Genomic DNA, 18,022 nt, shown 5'->3' with positions numbered 1-18,022 from the left:
AACCGATCCCGCGACCAATAATCTGAATATATGTTGGGTTCGACCCAATTCTTTATCTCTTGAATCTTTTTAATTATGCTTGTTTATTATTTTCATTTGTCTTCGTTTGCCGTTGGTTTATGTGAGTAATCCATCTCTGGGTAAGAGTTTAGTATATTAATTAGGATGGTTTAGTAATTGGTTGATATATAATGTTTTTGTCTAGATTTTTAAAATCCTTGATTTAGCATGTGTTGAATTCTAGTATTTTGCTTGATCATTCAAATGTAGACCAAACGGATTTCACATTCGACAGTGTTCAATGAAATATTCGAATGAATCTCAAATTGGATTTGTGAATTGGGTTAAAACTTTTACACAACAGCAGCTGGAGCTAGTTTTAGAAATCTATTCCAAATTCAAACTATATTACTAAGTGTTATCTTATATTATTAATTGAGAAGGACATTTAAAAAACAATTTTTACTTGATGTGTGATTTACAAGAGTGTCATGCTGATGTGTCGTCATGAGAGAGTTTCTCAACACACATATAAAAAAGTGATTGCTTTACTAAAATAATTACATCATGCTATTAATATTAATTTGGTTAGAGATTAATTTTTATCAACTATACATTTAATACTCAACATTTAATTTGTAAAAATATTCTCTCTCTTTCTATTTCTTATCAATATATTTATAAAAATTTAATACATACTATTACTTATGCTACTAAACATTATATTTCTTTATCTTATTTTTCTTTGATCTTAATTTTGTTAAACAAACAATTACATTAATTCAATAAAAAATCAAAAAAATTTCATATATTATAATTCTATTTTTTATATCAAAACTAAAATATCTTAATCATATGTTAAACCGGTTAGATAGAACTTATTAATATAATTTAGTATATTCAAAATGTGTAATTTCATTCATAAAATTACTAATAATTATCTAATTTTTATGTAATTGTATTAAAAGATAAATATAATTATAATTATTATTTACAATTATATAATCAGCACATAAATTTGTAATTATAAATATCAGCTAATATTTTTGTAGTCGTATTCATAAACATTATATTTATATATTTGAATATAAAAAATATGGTTAATATTTATCTCGTACAAGGTGATTAGGGTAATCACCTAATATACTTATATGAGACATTCCAAGTATGCATATGTAGAGTATCCCGGGAAGATGATATAACTTAACATAGCAACCGTTTGTTTAGACAAACATAGAAACCGGTTATATATATTTTAATATTTATTGGCTACAAATGATAACATCTACTTCATAAATCTCTCTTATTTTAAATAGTATATCTTTTATAAGAAAATAATATCCACACCATGGTTATGATCACTTTTAAACAAGAGTAATTACATTTTGTATATACCATACCATTTACAAATTCTATAAGTTTGATACATATTTTTTTTACATTTTCTAACTATTAAAATCATAGATAGATTACAATATAATAAAAAAATCAAAGAGTTGGGTCATTTGCATCATACTCGAGTTTACTATATCATGCACAATTATCCAAAATTACTGTGATCGATTCTGTTGATTTGGCCATTTGACTCTTCTACCGTTTGAATGTTTCTATAATATATTATGCATGACATAATTAGTGTTTTGAATAACGAGTTTTAATGAGATTTGAACTGACGTAGCGACATTCGGTTAATCATAATTAGCTAAGCAATGACGTGAATATTCTCCTTTTAGTTTCTCATTCACAAGATTCACATGGAATGCACTTCACGCCGAAGCAGGGTGTAGTTAAACTCTCTTATTATTAACTTAAGTGAGCATTATATTGATATTAGTCATATTATATATAGTTAATGTAAGAACATTGCATTGAGGTCATTAATTAAAATCTTTTGATGACTCAATAACCCACTTAGACCAATAAATAATTCTCTTACAATCTCTGATGCAGACAATTAATTGAACTTGGACCATCGGGTTTGTTGGGATTAATTTCCATCTTTACTAATGTCCTAAAATGTTGGAAAGCACCACTAACGACCCAAATTACAGAAGAATACAATCAAAACATATTAATTATATTATTTAACCAATGATTTGTTCAAATAAATGGGATATTCCGCGTACTAGTTAATACAACCTATTCATACTAACAAGTGTTGTGTTGATATATTATACGTTAATGTGAGATACGTGATTCATGCATCAAATATATACTTTATCTATTGTTTTAAAATAGGCAATTTTAGTGGTCACACACAAAAATAGTCCATTTATAACCAATATAGCTGAGCAATAACGAGCATTTGATAGATTAGCGAGTGGAGAATATGCTCTTCTAAGATAATGCACCATGCATACGATGCTGAGAAAACAAACGTCTTATCTCATATGATTCTATAAATTGACAATGATGTCCATGTTTGGCTATGGTTATATAAATTTAAGTCATGAAACAAGCAAAACAATTACTCAACAACGACCAGCCTAAAATCTAACACGGCTGATAATAAATCCTAGAGGTCAACTGGACTTGGTCTTACAAATTCAGCTGTTTTAGCGTTAAACATCCTTTCTTAACCCATTTTTTTCATCAGATCAGATGAGAATTAAAGATTCTACCTTAATTAATTAGCACAACGGTCTCAAATGCATGGATCCACAATTACGTATATGTATATGCTGAATCGAGGTGTCCCTTACTGCCTTACACACATAGACCTTTAAATACAGTCTCTAAATTTTCAAAATCAAACTCGTAACCAGTACGCGAACTCTAATTCTTATATACTAATATATAATATTTTTAAAACAATTTTTTTTTTGCTAAAACTCAAAAGAAGAATATAAGCAAAATATAATAAAAATAAAGAGAAAAAGGTCAAAATTATTATATTACGATATAATTAAATTGTTCATTTTTTTTAACATTTTGTAAAATATTGATAGACTTTTCTTAATAGTTCATTTTTTTGATCCTGTAAAAGAAATATTCTACGTCCACCACTGAATTAGTAAAATACTATAAAAGTATATATTGCTCATGTTTAAAGTGGCGCATGCAAGTATTATATGGTTGTCTTTTATATATGTGTACTCGTTCGCATGAATATTTTTTCGTAAACTATAGATGTGGACCATGCGATGATACTATGGTAATGGTAGTGGTCGAGAAGTGGTGGCGATCACATGTTACTATAATTCTTTTTAATTAGTTGCTAATATTGGCAATTGATTGTGTGCTCCAAAACAGAAGACCTTTGACTTTCTTCAATGCCCAAACTATTCTTTGTCAACTATTAACACTAGGTCGGGTAAAAAAATATATATACTAGAAAAGAAAAAGTCAAACCAAAATTCTTCCTCGATGGTAACAAAAACAAGTCCATGTTTTAGGAATAAAGAAATATCGATCCTTTTGAATGGACATGGAACCTGCCCTATGCATGAATTTGTACGCGTTTATTATATATATATATATATATATATATAAATATATATAAACACACATGGAGATTGGGGAAGGCACATAGTGATTGGGAGGGGCAGTTATCCACCATGACAATTTTAATTTAAATATGTAATTGCTTAAGATTTTTTTTATAATGCTCCTTGTTAATATATTATATTATGCATATTATTTAGTTTTTACCCCGGATAAAAACAAGTTCTAGATCCGGGGTTGCATGGAACTAATTAATGTTTTCAGATATGCATATGAACTTGCAGCAAAACAATGAAAAAAAAAACTTACAGCAAAACAATGAATATCTCTGTTAGATGTGTTGCATATCAAATATTGCGCATTAACTACTACTAGGAGGAGCGAAACCGAATAAAAAGTTTTATGCCAAAATTCTGCAAAGACTATCTCCTTTATTACAGTTTATGCTTCTCGATTTATCTTTCTTTACTTAAACTACAAAGTCCCTTTTTGTCTATTATAAGGTATCTCTATAGAGAGAACTCTATAATCTACGTATGTATATGATTGATATATTGCGTGTGTACTCTTTTTTTCACTATTCTCTTGACTCAGACACTCAGTTGGAAATCTCCAAATGATATCTCTGTAAAGGAAACTAAAGAGATGACAATAATAATAACCTAGGAAAAAAAAAACTATATATATAAGACAATAATCTATGTACACGAAAGATTTAAAAACCTTACCTTAGATACACCTCAAAATCTCCAGGTACGTACATAGATGATTGAGCTTTACTATAAAGCTCACCTGGTTGTGACCCAGTGATCACATAACTAATCACATAATATGTAGTGATGAATCTAAAAATCTCTTTTTAACAACTTGGGTCCAGTATTGAAAATTTTGGACCCAGCTTTTGGCCCAGGAACGAAAATAATTCAACTAACTTTATTGACCAAAAAAATAAAAAATCCAACTAACTTACATGACAACCAAGTAACTCACAATGAACATAACATTTGAAAGAATCCTTAAAAGAATGAGAGAATTACAATACAAAAGAATTGCAATAACCTAAATGATTAAGAAAGAAAAAAGCTAAACAACAAACTTCATATCTATGTTCGGAAAAAAAGTCTTCCCAAAAATAATTTCAAGATCATTCTCTAAAGGAGTTAGATTCAAATCCAAAGACAGAACCCTCTTGCTACTACTGCATCGTTTCAAAACCGGCATGGTAGGAATCACCGGAGAGATCAGCTGCGATGGCTCGACTGTCATGCTTGACCTATGCCGTCTCATGTGACCGCCTAAAGCCTGTCCGGTCCCAAAACTCTGACCGCATATCGAACACTCGTGCATATGATTTCCTTTGTTATTGTTGCTAAGATGTTTCACGTCTTTCTGCTCAACGGTTAGCTTCGGCTTCTTATGGCTTGCCCGGTGGCCACCAAGGGCTTGGAAAGAAGAAAATCTCCGGTTACACGTTTTGCATTCGAAACGATTACTTGTGTTGCTCTCGGTAAAATGGTTAACACCAATGTGTTTGACCATGGAGGTTTGTGATAGTATCATTAGACATTTAGCAATGTCTAGATTCTTGATGGATTCTTCGTACTCAGATCTTTCTCTCTTCATACTATCTATTTTTGGTAAAGATTTTGAGAATTAAGGAAGCAGAGTAAGTTAAGGATTGAGTTTTTGTTTGTCAAAAATTAAAAGAAAAAATGAATTGAGAGAGTTTGTAATGAAAGTTGAGAACTTAGGAGTAACGTATATTTATAAGAGAAATACCTAAAAGTTTGACTTTCTTGTAGTTTGAACAAAAGAAGTCGTCTAAACTAATATTCTAACAACAAGCAGCACTGATTGTTTGACTTGGCGATAAATTGACATTTTCAATATCACCCTTCGACGGCTAGACGCAGATGCATACCACGCGGGTTGAATAGTAGGGGCATTATCGTCTTTAACTTTAAGTAATGCATCATCATCACAGATTTCACAGAAACATCTATTTGCTAAAAGTGTGTGAATCTAATGAAAAGAGGCAGAGTCAACAAATGTATACAAACACAGAATAAATCCAGCAACTTGGTTTCATAATTGGACTTCCTTGCCACAGTCATTATTTTAATATCAACATCGATATATTAAATTATATCATAACCTTCTGCTTTCTTTAGTCAAGGATTTTAAACCCAAAATAGTTATAGACTAATCATTGGAAAATACAGCCGTCATGTATTACATGGTTGAAGAGAAAAAAACATCCACTGGAATTTTACTATGTTTAAGTAACTGAATGATGTTTGAATACAGAGCAAATTAATCTTAAATTTTTTAACATTATTATGTTTGAAGAGAAGATTCATTTTGTTTTGAACACTTGCAATGGAGACCAGTTTTAAAGCCTTTAGATACATTGTCCATCTAGATGGTAAGAGCTCAAGAGACTCTCAAGAATATTCTTTCTATATTTTATTATTGCGAACGTCATCAGTGATGGAATCGTGACGACAGCAATAGCATTTGACAGATAAGCAAGTCAAAGCAAAGTAAGTGGTGTGGATTAGAGAGATGGAATCTTGGCGACAGTTACACACTCTTAAATCTACTAAACTCATCCAGTTAATGAACTTAACTGCCAAAGCTTGAAGCTGTTCTTTTTTTGTCTAAACAAAATCATATGTTTACTTCCAAGAATGGAGTTCTGTCGTTACTTTCGTCTTGTCTCTGTTTAGTTGATCTTTTCTCCATGCTTGTGTAATCTTCGCTGAGAATGATCTTCGAAAAGGAAGTCCTCATCTCCTCAATCGAAGCCAGGCTTGGCACCTTTATGGTCTGTTTCTTTGGCGTTTCGTTCTTGTGCTGATCAACCTGGCCATTGTATTAAAAAGCTTACACATAGAGAAGGAATTCCTAGTGTTTTCTATATTTTTCTTTATGTTGTTATGATTGCTTTAGTACCTGATAGTCTCTTATCAGAGACTGTTCTGCTTTGTTTCTAACATTCGATATGGCTTTTCCATGATTCTCTTGCAGTAACGTGACCTGCTTCACGCAAGTCTCGACTATGGCTTCCGTTGTTTCTTTGTTCTCACGGTCTTGAATCAATGAGTCTGTAAAACTAAAGATTAGGAAAGCGGTTCTTGAGTAGTAAAGGTGCAAGGATTTAGCGTTGTTACCGTTAACAGCTGCCTGAAGTTCATTAGTCCCAGTTACAAAGTTAGCATCCATTGTGGAGAATGTGGATGCAAGCTCATCATGCATCCTGTCATTTTCTTTTGCCATGTCCCTATAAGTAGAAAGTTTTATTCAATGAAATGATGTGGAAGCAACAAATAGAAAAGTACGGACACATAACGAAACATTTTACCCCATTGTGACATTAACTTCTTGTTGGTACTTCGTGTTAAGGTTCTTTATGCCTGTCTCAGTGACTTCCCAGAGTTTTTTAGACTCACTGGCCCTTCCCAGACTGCAATTTAGACAATGTTTGTAAGAAAAACTAGAATGTGATTCGAAAGAAGTAGAGAGGAGTTGGAATTTGTACCAATCTTCAAGGTAACTGTCCATGACTGTGATAGACTCTGCTGAAGCTATTGTGTTTTCAGTGAACTGGGTTTTAGCTTTCTTTAGATAGTCACACAATTCCTTCTTTGCACCAATCGAGACTTGTTGCATGCCAGATATTTGGTCGTGCAGTCTCTTCTCTTCCTCTGTGTCATGTTCCCGGATACTGCGTGATGCATCAGAGACCTAGAAACACGTAAAAACCATCATCAAAACTGCTGAAGAATTATGGCCTAATGGGGTTGTGAATGGGTAAATACTAACCATTGCATTTTTCTTTGAAGTTATTTTTGATAATATCAGACTGATATCATCTAATGCTTGTTTCTCCTCTCTTTCAGCTTCTTCCTGTTTTTAGTAATGACGAGTTTCATGTGAACCTCTCAAAACATATCTAATTGAAAGTTTATAAGAGTTTATCCCAAACTCACCTTAAACCTCATTTCAAAAGCAGCAAGTTGTTTCGATTTCTCTGTTTGGCTTGCTCTAATGGCTTCGACCATGCCGTGAGCTTGATTGTAGATGTTACTAAAAATGGTTGAAGCCGCGTCGGAAATTTCTTGTGCAGATCTCATGCTTCTGATCAAGCCCTGGATAAGTTGAAAAAAGAATGAAATTTTCAGGAAAGTAATTCAACTGACAAGAAACCAGCATATAATTTTTTACAACACCTGCTCTTGTTGTCTTGCAGCAAGAGCTAAGAGCTCCCTTTGATCCTTAAGTGAATCCCGGATTTCCTGAGCGACTTTAGCAGCCTCTGTTGCTGATGCAGTGAGAAACTGAGAAGAGAAAGGCACTTCAATTATTACCTAAAAAGAGGATGAGAAATAGAAACATTTTAATTATATCACTCTGTCTTGTTCATACTTGCTCAACAGCCTCTATTTGTGATCCTATAGAGGAGTTCATCTTCTCCAGATCAGAGGAGGCTTTCTTTTGTAGCATTTCAGAAAGTTCCTTCAAGGCTGTTACTCCTGAAGTATAAATATCTGCTGTTTTCCCAATTCTTGATTCAAGATCGCGTGTTGCCTGCATGTGTAAAACAACTACTTGTGTGATCCAAAGATCCAAAGCAAAAAGTGAAATGACAAGGTATTACAGTCTTGTCTTACGTCATATTTATGAGCAAGATATGAGTGGGTGTGTTCTTCCATAGTTCTTAATTGTTGCTGTTGCTGAGAGACTGATCCAAGAACTGTTCTGTGTAAATCTTTAAGATTTTGATCAAGCTGTGAACCAAATTTAAGAAGCATGCTCTGGTTTTCGGATTCCAGCTTGTCCTTTTGGTCTGCAGAAATAAGTAAAATCAGCACTTGACAGATATTGTTTCCAGCCGTAGACATAGGAAAGGAGAAGTACCTAATCTTGTGAACAGCGAACTTATATCATGTGACGCATGTTGCAAATCAGAACGTAACCCCTTTGCACGTTCGATCAAAGAAGTCTCTGTCCAAGAAAATGTCATTAGAACGAATCAAGCAACAAACAAACCCAAGAAAGCGGCCGGAAGCCTCTAAACCCAAGAAGTGTTACCTGAGGCTTTCATTGTGGAGATGATGGCTTCCCTTTCCTTTAACTTTGAGATAACTTGGACATAGTTCTCTTTGAGATCAAGCAATTCCTTGTTATTAATATCTAGGTTTCTCTGGACCACAAATGTTTGAAAATTCAAGAAAATTCTCAATGAAAGCATGAGTAATCTAGAAAGTAAATCAGTGAAGTCATCCTTATCACCTTGCAGTCCTTAAGGTCACTTTCAACATCCAGTAACTTCTCTTTCTCAGTCACATAAAGGTCACGGAACTTGGAAGCTTCCTGCATAAGAGAAGCCACTTTAGTTTCATCGGAAAAAAATTAGTTTAGTTTCTAACAGATGGAAGAGAAAAGGTGAGGCATACGTACACTTTCAGTGAGATTTAAATCATTCTCCAGCTGTTCTATCCTCTCGATTCTTGCCTGAGACAAAAGAATCATTATTCCGATCAAGAAATGAATACAGACTTAAGGTTCGTCCTTCAAACTTACCTTCTTTTCAGCCTCTTCTTGTGCATATCTTTCCTGTGCGATGTAAATGCCATTTCTATCCCTTGCCGCTCTTACATCTGCATCAATTGTACAGCAATTATAACTAATACACTAGCTCATTCGAAAAGATACATATAGACAGAATTTTATGTGTGTAAACCTTCTTTCATTCTCTGAAGCTCCAAGTATAGGTCTTTAAGCAACACCGCCTTGGATAATTTCTGGTTTGCCTGCAGAGACAAGTTTAGTCGGAAGGAAGAAAATAAATGGTACATTGATACATCAATTTGAGATATCGTAAACAAAACCTCGGGTTTGTTCTTGATGTTCTTGGCACGATAGGCATAATCCAAAGTGCTTAAAGTCTCTTCTAAGGAATGAGCAGATGGAGAGATTGTAGCAATGATACAAGTTTTTGTCTTCCCTCCTAGAGAGTCCCGTAAAAGCCTTGTCAGCTTACTATCCCTGCAAAGAAGAATATCCACAATCACACTTCCACACACACAAACATTATCAAAGTAGAATTCATTTAGTTGTAGAACAAGGGCAGTGCCTGTAAGGTATATGAGAAGAATGTTCCACAAGCGCGTTAATCACACGGCCTAGTGTAAGCAAGCTCTTGTTTATCTCCCCTGCTTCTCTTGCGCGACAATCCCGAGATCCTGAGCGTAAAATATTCTCGGATCCTGCTAGATCCACAAGGTTAAGCTTGCCACATTTGATTAGCTCTTCGTCTCCCATAGACTCTTCCTTTATATGGACTGTGATTGTAAATACTGAATGAGAGCGACTGCTTCGCTTATTCAGCAAAGTATCTGCGGTGCGTCTTTTGGATGAGCCTCGTTCAAGAAGAGCATATATATCGTTAGCGCTGTACACAACTTCTTCTTCAAGACCTCTTAAAACCACACAACCTTTCCCGTCCTCCATCAAAGAAACGGGCTTCCTCTGCTTATCCTCAGAGGATCTAAAGGACTCATCTTGAGCTAACAAGTCTGTAACTTCTTCATTGTAGAGTTCCAAGAAGGTTACTTTCATATTGTAATCAGCGTTTTGCGCCTCAAGAGTCTCGAAAATATGCCGAACAGCTCTTGGAATCACCCCTGCGTCTGCAGGTAAATCTCCTCCCTACAAATCAATATTTTTTTCAGACAAGAGCTTGAATCAAAAGACTAGCATAAGCAGGGAAACTCAATTATACCTTTTTCCGCATTCCACCTTCCATAGTGTAAGTCTTCCCTGTTCCTGTTTGCCCATAAGCAAACACAGTGCAGCTAAAACCTTCCAAGACTTCATGAACAATAGGTGCAATGGATTGGTCATAGATAGACCGTTGTTGTGCCTTAGGACCAAAAACCTAGAACAACATAATAATCAATCAGACAAAAAGAGCCGATCTTTAGTATAAGTTATTAAGGAACAAATCAAGGAGGAAAAAAAAATAGAACCTTGTCGAAAGTGAAAACACGGTCCACTTGCTTATTAGCAACACTGTGAAGAACATTGACTTCTTTCCTCTGTTCGTTACAAGAGATCACTCTGGGGACATTTGATTTCTGCTCCTCTTCACTTAGTGGCCTGCATCGGAGAATCACTTGAACATTGACCTCTTTGTCTCTTTCGAGGCGGCTAGTGAAAGAATCAGTTCGTCTTCTCTCAGGACGAGGAGTGAAGAACGGCGCAGGAGACGGGATCACACCTAGTCCGCTTTTCCTTGAAACCTCGGGAGTAAACGACATAGCTGATTTCGATTTTCTGATGATCAAAATGATAAAAAACACTGTAGAATTCAAATCGAAATCTTTTACAAAACTCCAAATTAAGGTAGGATTTAAGTAAACTGAAGACCTAATCAATTGAGAAAGCTAATAAATTCAGAATCCATCATCAGAGCAAGAGATCCACTTACAGAAACACAGCCGAAACTTGAAGTGGAGCCCGTGTAAAGAAAAATCGGAATCCAACACAAAAAGATTTAGGGATCTTTCTTTGAGATCGAAAGATTGAAACTTTTTTTTTCTTCCCTTTTTTTGTTCTCAGAATAATTTCGTTTCAAATTTGAAAAACTGGGGTTAGTAACCGTAAGGGGAATATCGGAGCGTAGTGTGTAAGAAGAGATGTGGGCCCGGCTGGCTCCAAAATTCGAAATTAGTCGACCACTCTACTTTCTCATTTTTCAAAAGTTAAAAGCCTAAAAAGCAAATGGCCATATAAGTTAATCATCAAATGTATGTTCAAAACATGTAAGCTCATGTCTCGGCATTCATATTTTTCCAGAATGCAAAATACATTTAGATAACAATATAGATAATAGATCAATGTTTGCTGTTTTTTTTAATTAAAAAAAAATGATAATAGATCATGGAACTATTTTTATCAAATTTTGGAACATTAAAACAAAAAAACTGTGGGTTAGAGACTGAGCAGGGCTGATCCATAAAACACCAAATCAGCAGGGCCGGTCATGTAGATGTGGTTGTCTTCTTCTTTCCACTCTATCTCCAACGGTCCACCTGGTAGATCCACCGTGCATTTCTGTTCCACCATTCCAAAAACACAAAAATAAACACAGAGATTAAGAGCTCGAACTCATCATCTATCTTAATTTAAGCATAATGGAAAAAGGAATCCCAGCTGCTCTGGTCACATCTCTTAATAAGTTTGAGACAATGCTACTGAATATTAGTTTGACTGACACAACTTCATGCTTCTTAATTGATTGCTACATATCTTATCTAGCAATTGTGTGTGTGATTCGAACTTACTCTGTCTGTTCGACCTTCAAGTACTGCTGCAACAACCAACGCACAAGCTCCTGTTCCACAAGCCAAAGTTGCTCCTGCAATTTGAGCTTATGCTTTTAAGTATATAATGAGGATATATAGAGGACTTTTCTACTAAGAAACTGATGCCGAGGATTTCTGGGACTTGGCTAACCTGCACCACGCTCCCAGACACGCATTTTCAAATGTGAACGTGACAAGACCTCCACGAATTCTGCAGATAAAGTTTAAAGAGATATAATCACTTATGAGAAATTGCAAAGAAATATTGCTGAATCTGCAATGTTTGAATGAATCTCCTAACCTGTGTTAGTTCGAGCTGGGAACATCTCATGGTGCTCGAACTTGGGACCAATCTCTGACAACTTCAAATCATCAACTCTCAAGTTCTAGTCAATTCAAACAGAAAAAATCACAAACTATATGAGTAGCTTCCAATTTGCATCTCATATCTACATCACTACGTACAGAATCTCCTTTGAGAAAAGTACCACGAGTAGCAAACACGCACCTGACCACCCGTAGTGCCAAATGTGATACAATGAGGGTTGCCCATGCTTACACATGTCACATTCCAGCTTACTCCATCAACTACTAATTCCGCAGCAACAACAGACTCACCTTTGTTTCCTGCCAATCTCGTGGGCACATCTTCAGCTCTGAGGATCGGTTCTCCCATATCAACCTTAACCTGTACCCATATTAAGGCTTTACCAGTTTAACTGAGGAATAAAAAAAGCTTTACTAGGAAATTTTTTGTTTTTTCAACTTCTACTTGAATGAAAGCTTGTTACTTCACCTGCCCATCATCTTGAATTTCTGGAATGATCAGACCAGCACCAGTATGTATTGTAAAACTGCCATAAGAAAAACAAAAAAAACTTGAGAATCATCGCAAGTGTGACCCTTTTTATCAGAAATATCTGATAGATCTATCTATGAATATAATACCTATGCTTCCCCTGAAGATTCTCAATCTCAGCAATGAATCTAGCGAAGCATCGAACTCCATTTCCACACATCTAACCAAAACAGAAAGACTTTGATTTTTTTTATAGCTTTCAAAATCCGAACTGATTCGGTTAATCAACACAGGCAAAATTAAAAGACTTTTACCTCAGGTTCACTACCATCAGAGTTGAATATTCGCATGGTGTAATCTGTGCCATTAATGCCTGGCATTGCAAAGATTACTCCATCGGCACCAACACCGAAGTTTCGATCACACAGCTTCACCGCTTGCTCCTGCGTTATCTTAGGTTCCGATGAATCCCGATTATCTACCTAATTCATCACAAAAACTTCTCGATTAACAGAGTTCTATTGAGTCTAGGCAATTTCGATCGGAGAAAAATAAAATATCTGGCGGTACCAAAATGAAATCGTTTCCAAGGCCATGATACTTGACAAAATGAAGAACTCCGCTTTCTCTCTTATCTAAGAAACTTTCCGGCGAGATTTTATCGGCGGCGAAGGCGCTAATGGAGCCGGCCGATACGCGAAGAGTTGGACTTCCGGCGGAGAAGTTTCTCCTTGAGAGATTGAACCGAAGAGAAGGTAGCGATCCAATGGTCCTGGAGAAGGCAGGTGAGTATCGACGCAATTGCGGCGCAACAGTGACAGTGCTCGTGGCGGCTATCTCCATCGATGCTTCAGCTTCTTTTTTTTTTCCTTCTTCTCCGGCCTCCGCAGTATGCTCTTACGCCTTCCGGATCATGAGTCGAACCGGTTTTATGAGACTCTTTTAATTTTAGGAAGAAAAAAATTATGAACCGGTTTTTCCCTCTTTTTTACTTTTCTTTTCTCACTCTCTCTCACATGTATTTTTTTTTTTATAATTTGACCGTCACTCTCCCATATGGAATGCATTAACACAACCGTATATTTAATTTCCCTTTTAATTAATGAACTTCCTTAATTAAAAGTTGAAAGATCCATTTGTAAAATATGCAATAGCTCTGAGAAATAAAGAAGATGACGATGATAAAACCTTTTGTTTCCATATATTCATTATCACTAGTAAGACGAAATCCCTCGTTATAATTGCTAATTAAATGATACATTTTAGCCTCCTTAAAAATCCCAATTTTCTTAAACCTCCAATCTTCGTTCTCGATTGAAGCTCCATGGATAGTTTGGCGTAAAAGATCTTAAAATATCTAGGTAATTGATATTTTTCCTTCTTATTAGTGTATATTTTCCAAGAACAAAGACAACTTAATCAGCTGTGACCATTAAAAAATGTTTTGAATTTTGTGCAGAGCAGGATTTCTCAAGGAAAAAAAAATAAAGATGTATGAAGAAATTCTGCAAGATTTATCTTGTCAGTTGACAATTGCTCACCGAGAAAAACACGAATCAAGCGAACGTCTGCGACAGTCGCTCCTTCAAATCGCTAAACTAGAGAAACTCGTCAACAACATTTTGTTGTCCGGCCAACAACAAGTACCTCCTTATTATTACACAGAAGCCATAGATGAAACTAACCGTCTTCAAAACTGCAACTACATTCACTTCTCCGGCGATTCTCCGTCGGGATTCTCCATCGCATCGCCGCTGGATAACTTTGTCTCGAGCCCACCAGGTGAAAATGACTCGCCGGCGATCTCTGATTCTGCTTCTTACGGCTCCTCGTCAAATCAGATGGGTTTTGATGTTCATAACAGGAGAGATTTTGAGACCGTTGTGCTGGAGATTATCGGAGGAGTGTTGCCGGAGAACGGTAAGTTTTTTCATTCTGTCAGTGAAGCTGGACAGCTGCTTCAGTCACTGCTCGTAACCGGTCCGGTTCCGAAATGGATAAATCCTCCGGTTTAAAGACCGGTTCTGAGTAATAGTATCGGCCATTCAACCACCGGGAATTGGAAAGATGCAGGTTTGGAGTTGGGTTCAGGGATGTTAAACCGGTCTTTCCCATGCAAAAAGGCACGGTTTAGCTTGATGTATTAAGTTCCGCATGAAATTTAATTCCGTTCGGTACATGTTTAATTTGTTTTTTTTTTTTTTCGTGTTGGGAACACATTGTATCTCATCTGTTTGGTCTTCTGGTTCATAAAAGACAGGAAATTTTGGCGTCTCATATCATAACACGAGGCTAGAAATTGGTTGTTTTTAGAAATTTACATTCTCAGAATCATAGACACCGTGTCAAATACAAGTTATAATTAATTTTCTCTATTAATACGTCAGATATTCAATAACTTAAAAATGTGTTACACTTAGTAAGTTAGTTTTATGCTTTAATTTAGATATAGGTTGTTGGTCATTTGGTTGTTTGATTGTCGTGAGTTTTCATAAGTTTTTGATTTAAGTCAAATTATTGGATTCAAGTAGGTTATGTGATTACTGGTCAGATTTATTAGTTTGTATAGTTTGTGAAAAAAAAAAATTGTGTGATTTGGACTATATAGATGAAAATTAGTTTAGATTCAGTACCCCCAAAAGTTTTCTACAAACTGTTGGGTTGTCTTATCCTTTTAAACGTGTTTACAATCAATACTTGTTCATTACATCGCTTAATTACTTAACAAAGCTCAAAAGTAAGATAATTATTAATCAATTATGTACTAACTAGATGTATTAATAATAAAAAAAAACTTTGGTGTAGAATGCTGTCTCTTTGGAGTGTTATGTATGGTTGGGTAATTCTACAGATCCTCCCTTCCTGAAATAGATAAATTTGAAGAGAAAGTAATGCAAGTTTAAATGTACATAGTTGCTAATTTTCAATTGTAGGATTAAAACGGATCATTGAAGGAAGGAAAATTTTATTTGATCGGAGTCCTTCTGCAAGATGGAGCAATATATTTGATCGGTCACCAAGTATGTAACTATGACATTTTCTCTACGGATATGAAACTCCCAGAGTTTAGTCTGAAACGATCGATGGTTAGATAGATTCAAAAGGAACTGGCTCATAATAGGTCAACAGATTTTGGAGAATAGCTTGGGTTTTCTTCAGAGTTGTGTATAAGTTGGATGCTTTATAAGAGTTTAACTTTTTCTTCGTTGGGCTGTGAACCTCGTACTAGAAATATCAGAACATTTTTTAGTCTTTCGTAATGCCACGTAAGAAAAAACAGATTTTTTCTAGACATTTTTTTTTTGTTGGTAAGCATTTCTCTACACTGGTCTGTCTGACTGCTGACGTAGCATTTTCGTGCCGTTCTGGCAAATGCGTTTGTTGAAAATAAAAAAAATTCCATAAAAGGAAAAAAAATGAGCGATGGCCGGGAAAAAAAAAAGGCTTTGGAAAAAGAGGAAATTAGAGTATAATTTTTTTTTCCGCCCAACCCTAATAAAAAAGCCTCGACGCCATTTCTTCTTCTCCCTCGCGCCTCCTTCACTGTCTCTCTCTCTCAAACTCGCGCCCATCCTATCGATTTCCCAGGTATGCTTCGATTTTCCTCTCACACAATTCATTTCTATACACAAGTTTTCTACCTTCGATCTTATAGCGCGGAGAGATTGATAAACCCTAATCGCCTCTGTTCGATTGTAGAAAGTTTTAACCTTTGAATAGTCTGTGTTAATCGAAATTAGTCATGGATCGGACTTGTGATCGCTGTGTCTTAGAAACCCTAATTTATAGGTTCCACTGATTTATGGACTCAAAAAATTGAAATGATGAATATTTCGGCCTGATTTGCCCTTCATGTATTGTTACTTTTTTTTTATTCGTCGATCAATCAATCAATCTTCTTATTATTATTACGTCACTTACAGGTTGATATCATCGTTACCTGAGGGGACTATTTGGTAAAGTTTGGGTTTTTAATTGATGGGAACACCAGAAGCATCTCGAGAGCCTTGCCCTGACCGTATCCTCGATGACATCGGTGGTGCGTTTGGTATGGGAGCTGTTGGAGGAGCCGCCTTTCACTTCCTTAAAGGGACATACAATTCCCCGAAAGGAGGTCGCTTTGTTGGAGGAACACAAGCGGTGAGCATGAACGCTCCTCGTATTGGAGGCAGCTTCGCTGTTTGGGGAGGTCTATTCTCGACATTTGATTGCACCATGGTGTACATCAGGCAGAAGGAGGATCCATGGAACTCAATCATTGCAGGTGCTGCAACCGGAGGGTTCCTGTCGATGAGACAAGGGCCTACAGCAGCTGTAAGATCAGCCATTTTTGGAGGAGTTTTGCTTGGTTTGATTGAAGGAGCAGGGATTATGTTGAACAAGCTAATGACTCCGCCTCAGCCTGGTCAAATGATGGAGGAGCAGCCTGTTCCTGGAATGCCCGGGATGCAGGGGATGCCTGGAATGCCTGGAATGCAGATGCCGAATCAAGGACAGATGATGCCGGAGAATACTGCTTCATCATCATCATGGTTGGGAGGGCTTTTTGGTAAGAAGAATGATGAGCAGCAAACGAGCAGCGGAAGTGAAACAAAGGTATTAGAGAGTTTTGATGCACCTCCGGTGCCGTCATTTGAATACAAGTAAGCTTGTGGATGGATCTCTCTGTTATCCTAAATCGTTGCCTTCTCTGCCTTCAAAGTCTGTTTAGTGTATGCACTTCAACGGTCTGTTTTAGTTTTATAGTTGTCGGTCTATCTGCAGAATTCTCCTTGTTCATGGGAGAATCTACACACTCTCCTTCTCTCTCTATCTTCTTTCGATTAAAGTTGTGTTCGACGTGCTGTGTGCGCAGTCTTGGAGGAATATTCTCATTGTGAAATCATTCCCCAACTATTGTTGGTTCTTAAATAATGTAGTTTTAGATTTTTATAATAGGCCCCAGTGGGAATGTTTGAGGATTTGAGCAATGAAAATGAATCCTTTGAAGTTCAATGGAATTATTTGGTCCAGTATTTAAGTGTTAGCTTGATTATAGAATCACTCTAGAGTTTTCTTCATCCAACAACCCAAACACTGTCGATTATGTAGACGAAGCAAGTTCTTGATACTGTTAGCTCTCGGAAACCTCATCAAACTGTATGCAAAAAGATCAAATTTTTTGGCAAGATCTTATTTGAAGCTATACATAGACAAAAGCTCAAAAACAGAGTGGTTTGCAAAATCATATTTTTGGTTTGAAGATTTTGCAGAAGAACGTACATGGTTTCAATCCAAGCAGATACTCTGCATATTCGCGAATCACAAAAGCAAACATACTTGTCAAAGATGAAACACCATATGGACTCTTTTAGGAGGTCACTAACATTATACGGATTATGGAAAGAGATTAGCATTTGATTTGTGA

The 18,022-nt window shown here is 35.9% G+C and overlaps 5 protein-coding genes across 5 annotated transcripts; 2 read left to right on the top strand and 3 right to left on the bottom strand.

The window, feature by feature from the left end:
• Positions 1 to 4,383: 4,383 nt before the first annotated feature.
• On the bottom strand, positions 4,384 to 5,172 carry LOC18026854 (zinc finger protein ZAT11). Its single transcript, XM_006410865.2, has one exon. It carries the CDS (start codon positions 5,065 to 5,067, stop codon positions 4,528 to 4,530), a length of 540 nt encoding a protein of 179 aa, XP_006410928.1. The 5' UTR covers positions 5,068 to 5,172; the 3' UTR covers positions 4,384 to 4,527.
• An 816-nt stretch (positions 5,173 to 5,988) lies between these two features.
• LOC18026853 (kinesin-like protein KIN-5B) lies at positions 5,989 to 11,055 on the bottom strand. Its single transcript, XM_006410864.2, has 21 exons — positions 10,940 to 11,055; positions 10,479 to 10,785; positions 10,232 to 10,387; positions 9,584 to 10,158; positions 9,339 to 9,495; positions 9,191 to 9,260; positions 9,031 to 9,107; positions 8,908 to 8,961; positions 8,740 to 8,820; positions 8,539 to 8,650; positions 8,365 to 8,451; positions 8,118 to 8,293; positions 7,873 to 8,034; positions 7,677 to 7,784; positions 7,437 to 7,595; positions 7,270 to 7,353; positions 6,986 to 7,191; positions 6,809 to 6,910; positions 6,618 to 6,727; positions 6,400 to 6,551; positions 5,989 to 6,309 (listed from the first exon to the last, which is right to left on the bottom strand). Exons 2-21 carry the CDS (start codon positions 10,767 to 10,769, stop codon positions 6,115 to 6,117), a joined length of 3,114 nt encoding a protein of 1,037 aa, XP_006410927.1. The 5' UTR covers positions 10,770 to 10,785; positions 10,940 to 11,055; the 3' UTR covers positions 5,989 to 6,114.
• Positions 11,056 to 11,279: 224 nt separating this feature from the next.
• LOC18026852 (diaminopimelate epimerase, chloroplastic) lies at positions 11,280 to 13,516 on the bottom strand. Its single transcript, XM_006410863.2, has 9 exons — positions 13,186 to 13,516; positions 12,930 to 13,097; positions 12,765 to 12,835; positions 12,613 to 12,670; positions 12,325 to 12,504; positions 12,118 to 12,202; positions 11,968 to 12,027; positions 11,796 to 11,869; positions 11,280 to 11,565 (listed from the first exon to the last, which is right to left on the bottom strand). The coding sequence occupies exons 1-9, from the start codon at positions 13,456 to 13,458 to the stop codon at positions 11,443 to 11,445; spliced, it is 1,092 nt and encodes a 363-aa protein (XP_006410926.1). The 5' UTR covers positions 13,459 to 13,516; the 3' UTR covers positions 11,280 to 11,442.
• Positions 13,517 to 14,105: 589 nt separating this feature from the next.
• Positions 14,106 to 14,630, top strand: LOC18026851. The gene has a single exon (XM_024148384.1). The coding sequence runs from the start codon at positions 14,106 to 14,108 to the stop codon at positions 14,628 to 14,630; it is 525 nt and encodes a 174-aa protein (XP_024004152.1).
• A 1,418-nt stretch (positions 14,631 to 16,048) lies between these two features.
• LOC18026850 (mitochondrial import inner membrane translocase subunit TIM17-2) lies at positions 16,049 to 17,610 on the top strand. Its single transcript, XM_006410861.2, has 2 exons — positions 16,049 to 16,203; positions 16,539 to 17,610. Exon 2 carries the CDS (start codon positions 16,594 to 16,596, stop codon positions 17,260 to 17,262), a length of 669 nt encoding a protein of 222 aa, XP_006410924.1. The 5' UTR covers positions 16,049 to 16,203; positions 16,539 to 16,593; the 3' UTR covers positions 17,263 to 17,610.
• The last annotated feature ends 412 nt before the right edge of the window (positions 17,611 to 18,022 follow it).

This window comes from Eutrema salsugineum, unplaced genomic scaffold (assembly GCF_000478725.1).
Source record: "Eutrema salsugineum unplaced genomic scaffold, Eutsalg1_0 scaffold_10, whole genome shotgun sequence".
Classification (NCBI taxonomy): domain Eukaryota; kingdom Viridiplantae; phylum Streptophyta; class Magnoliopsida; order Brassicales; family Brassicaceae; genus Eutrema; species Eutrema salsugineum.
This window is presented reverse-complemented; position numbering and strand designations above follow the sequence as displayed.

What these genes read in the sequence shown, in the direction of transcription:
- LOC18026851 (XM_024148384.1), top strand. Translation starts at nt 14,106, where the DNA reads ATGTATGAAGAAATTCTGCAAGATTTATCTTGTCAGTTGACAATTGCT.
- LOC18026850 (XM_006410861.2), top strand. Translation starts at nt 16,594, where the DNA reads ATGGGAACACCAGAAGCATCTCGAGAGCCTTGCCCTGACCGTATCCTC.
- LOC18026852 (XM_006410863.2), bottom strand. Translation starts at nt 13,458, where the DNA reads ATGGAGATAGCCGCCACGAGCACTGTCACTGTTGCGCCGCAATTGCGT. An exon ending in TGTCTGGGAGCGTGGTGCAG is followed by an intron (nt 11,870 to 11,967) that starts GTTAGCCAAGTC and finishes CTCAAATTGCAG; the next exon opens with GAGCAACTTTGGCTTGTGGA. An exon ending in TTGAAGGTCGAACAGACAGA is followed by an intron (nt 11,566 to 11,795) that starts GTAAGTTCGAAT and finishes ATGGTGGAACAG; the next exon opens with AAATGCACGGTGGATCTACC.
- LOC18026853 (XM_006410864.2), bottom strand. Translation starts at nt 10,769, where the DNA reads ATGTCGTTTACTCCCGAGGTTTCAAGGAAAAGCGGACTAGGTGTGATC. An exon ending in GTGTTTTCACTTTCGACAAG is followed by an intron (nt 10,388 to 10,478) that starts GTTCTATTTTTT and finishes ATGTTGTTCTAG; the next exon opens with GTTTTTGGTCCTAAGGCACA. An exon ending in CTCCACAATGAAAGCCTCAG is followed by an intron (nt 8,452 to 8,538) that starts GTAACACTTCTT and finishes TTTCTTGGACAG; the next exon opens with AGACTTCTTTGATCGAACGT.
- LOC18026854 (XM_006410865.2), bottom strand. Translation starts at nt 5,067, where the DNA reads ATGAAGAGAGAAAGATCTGAGTACGAAGAATCCATCAAGAATCTAGAC.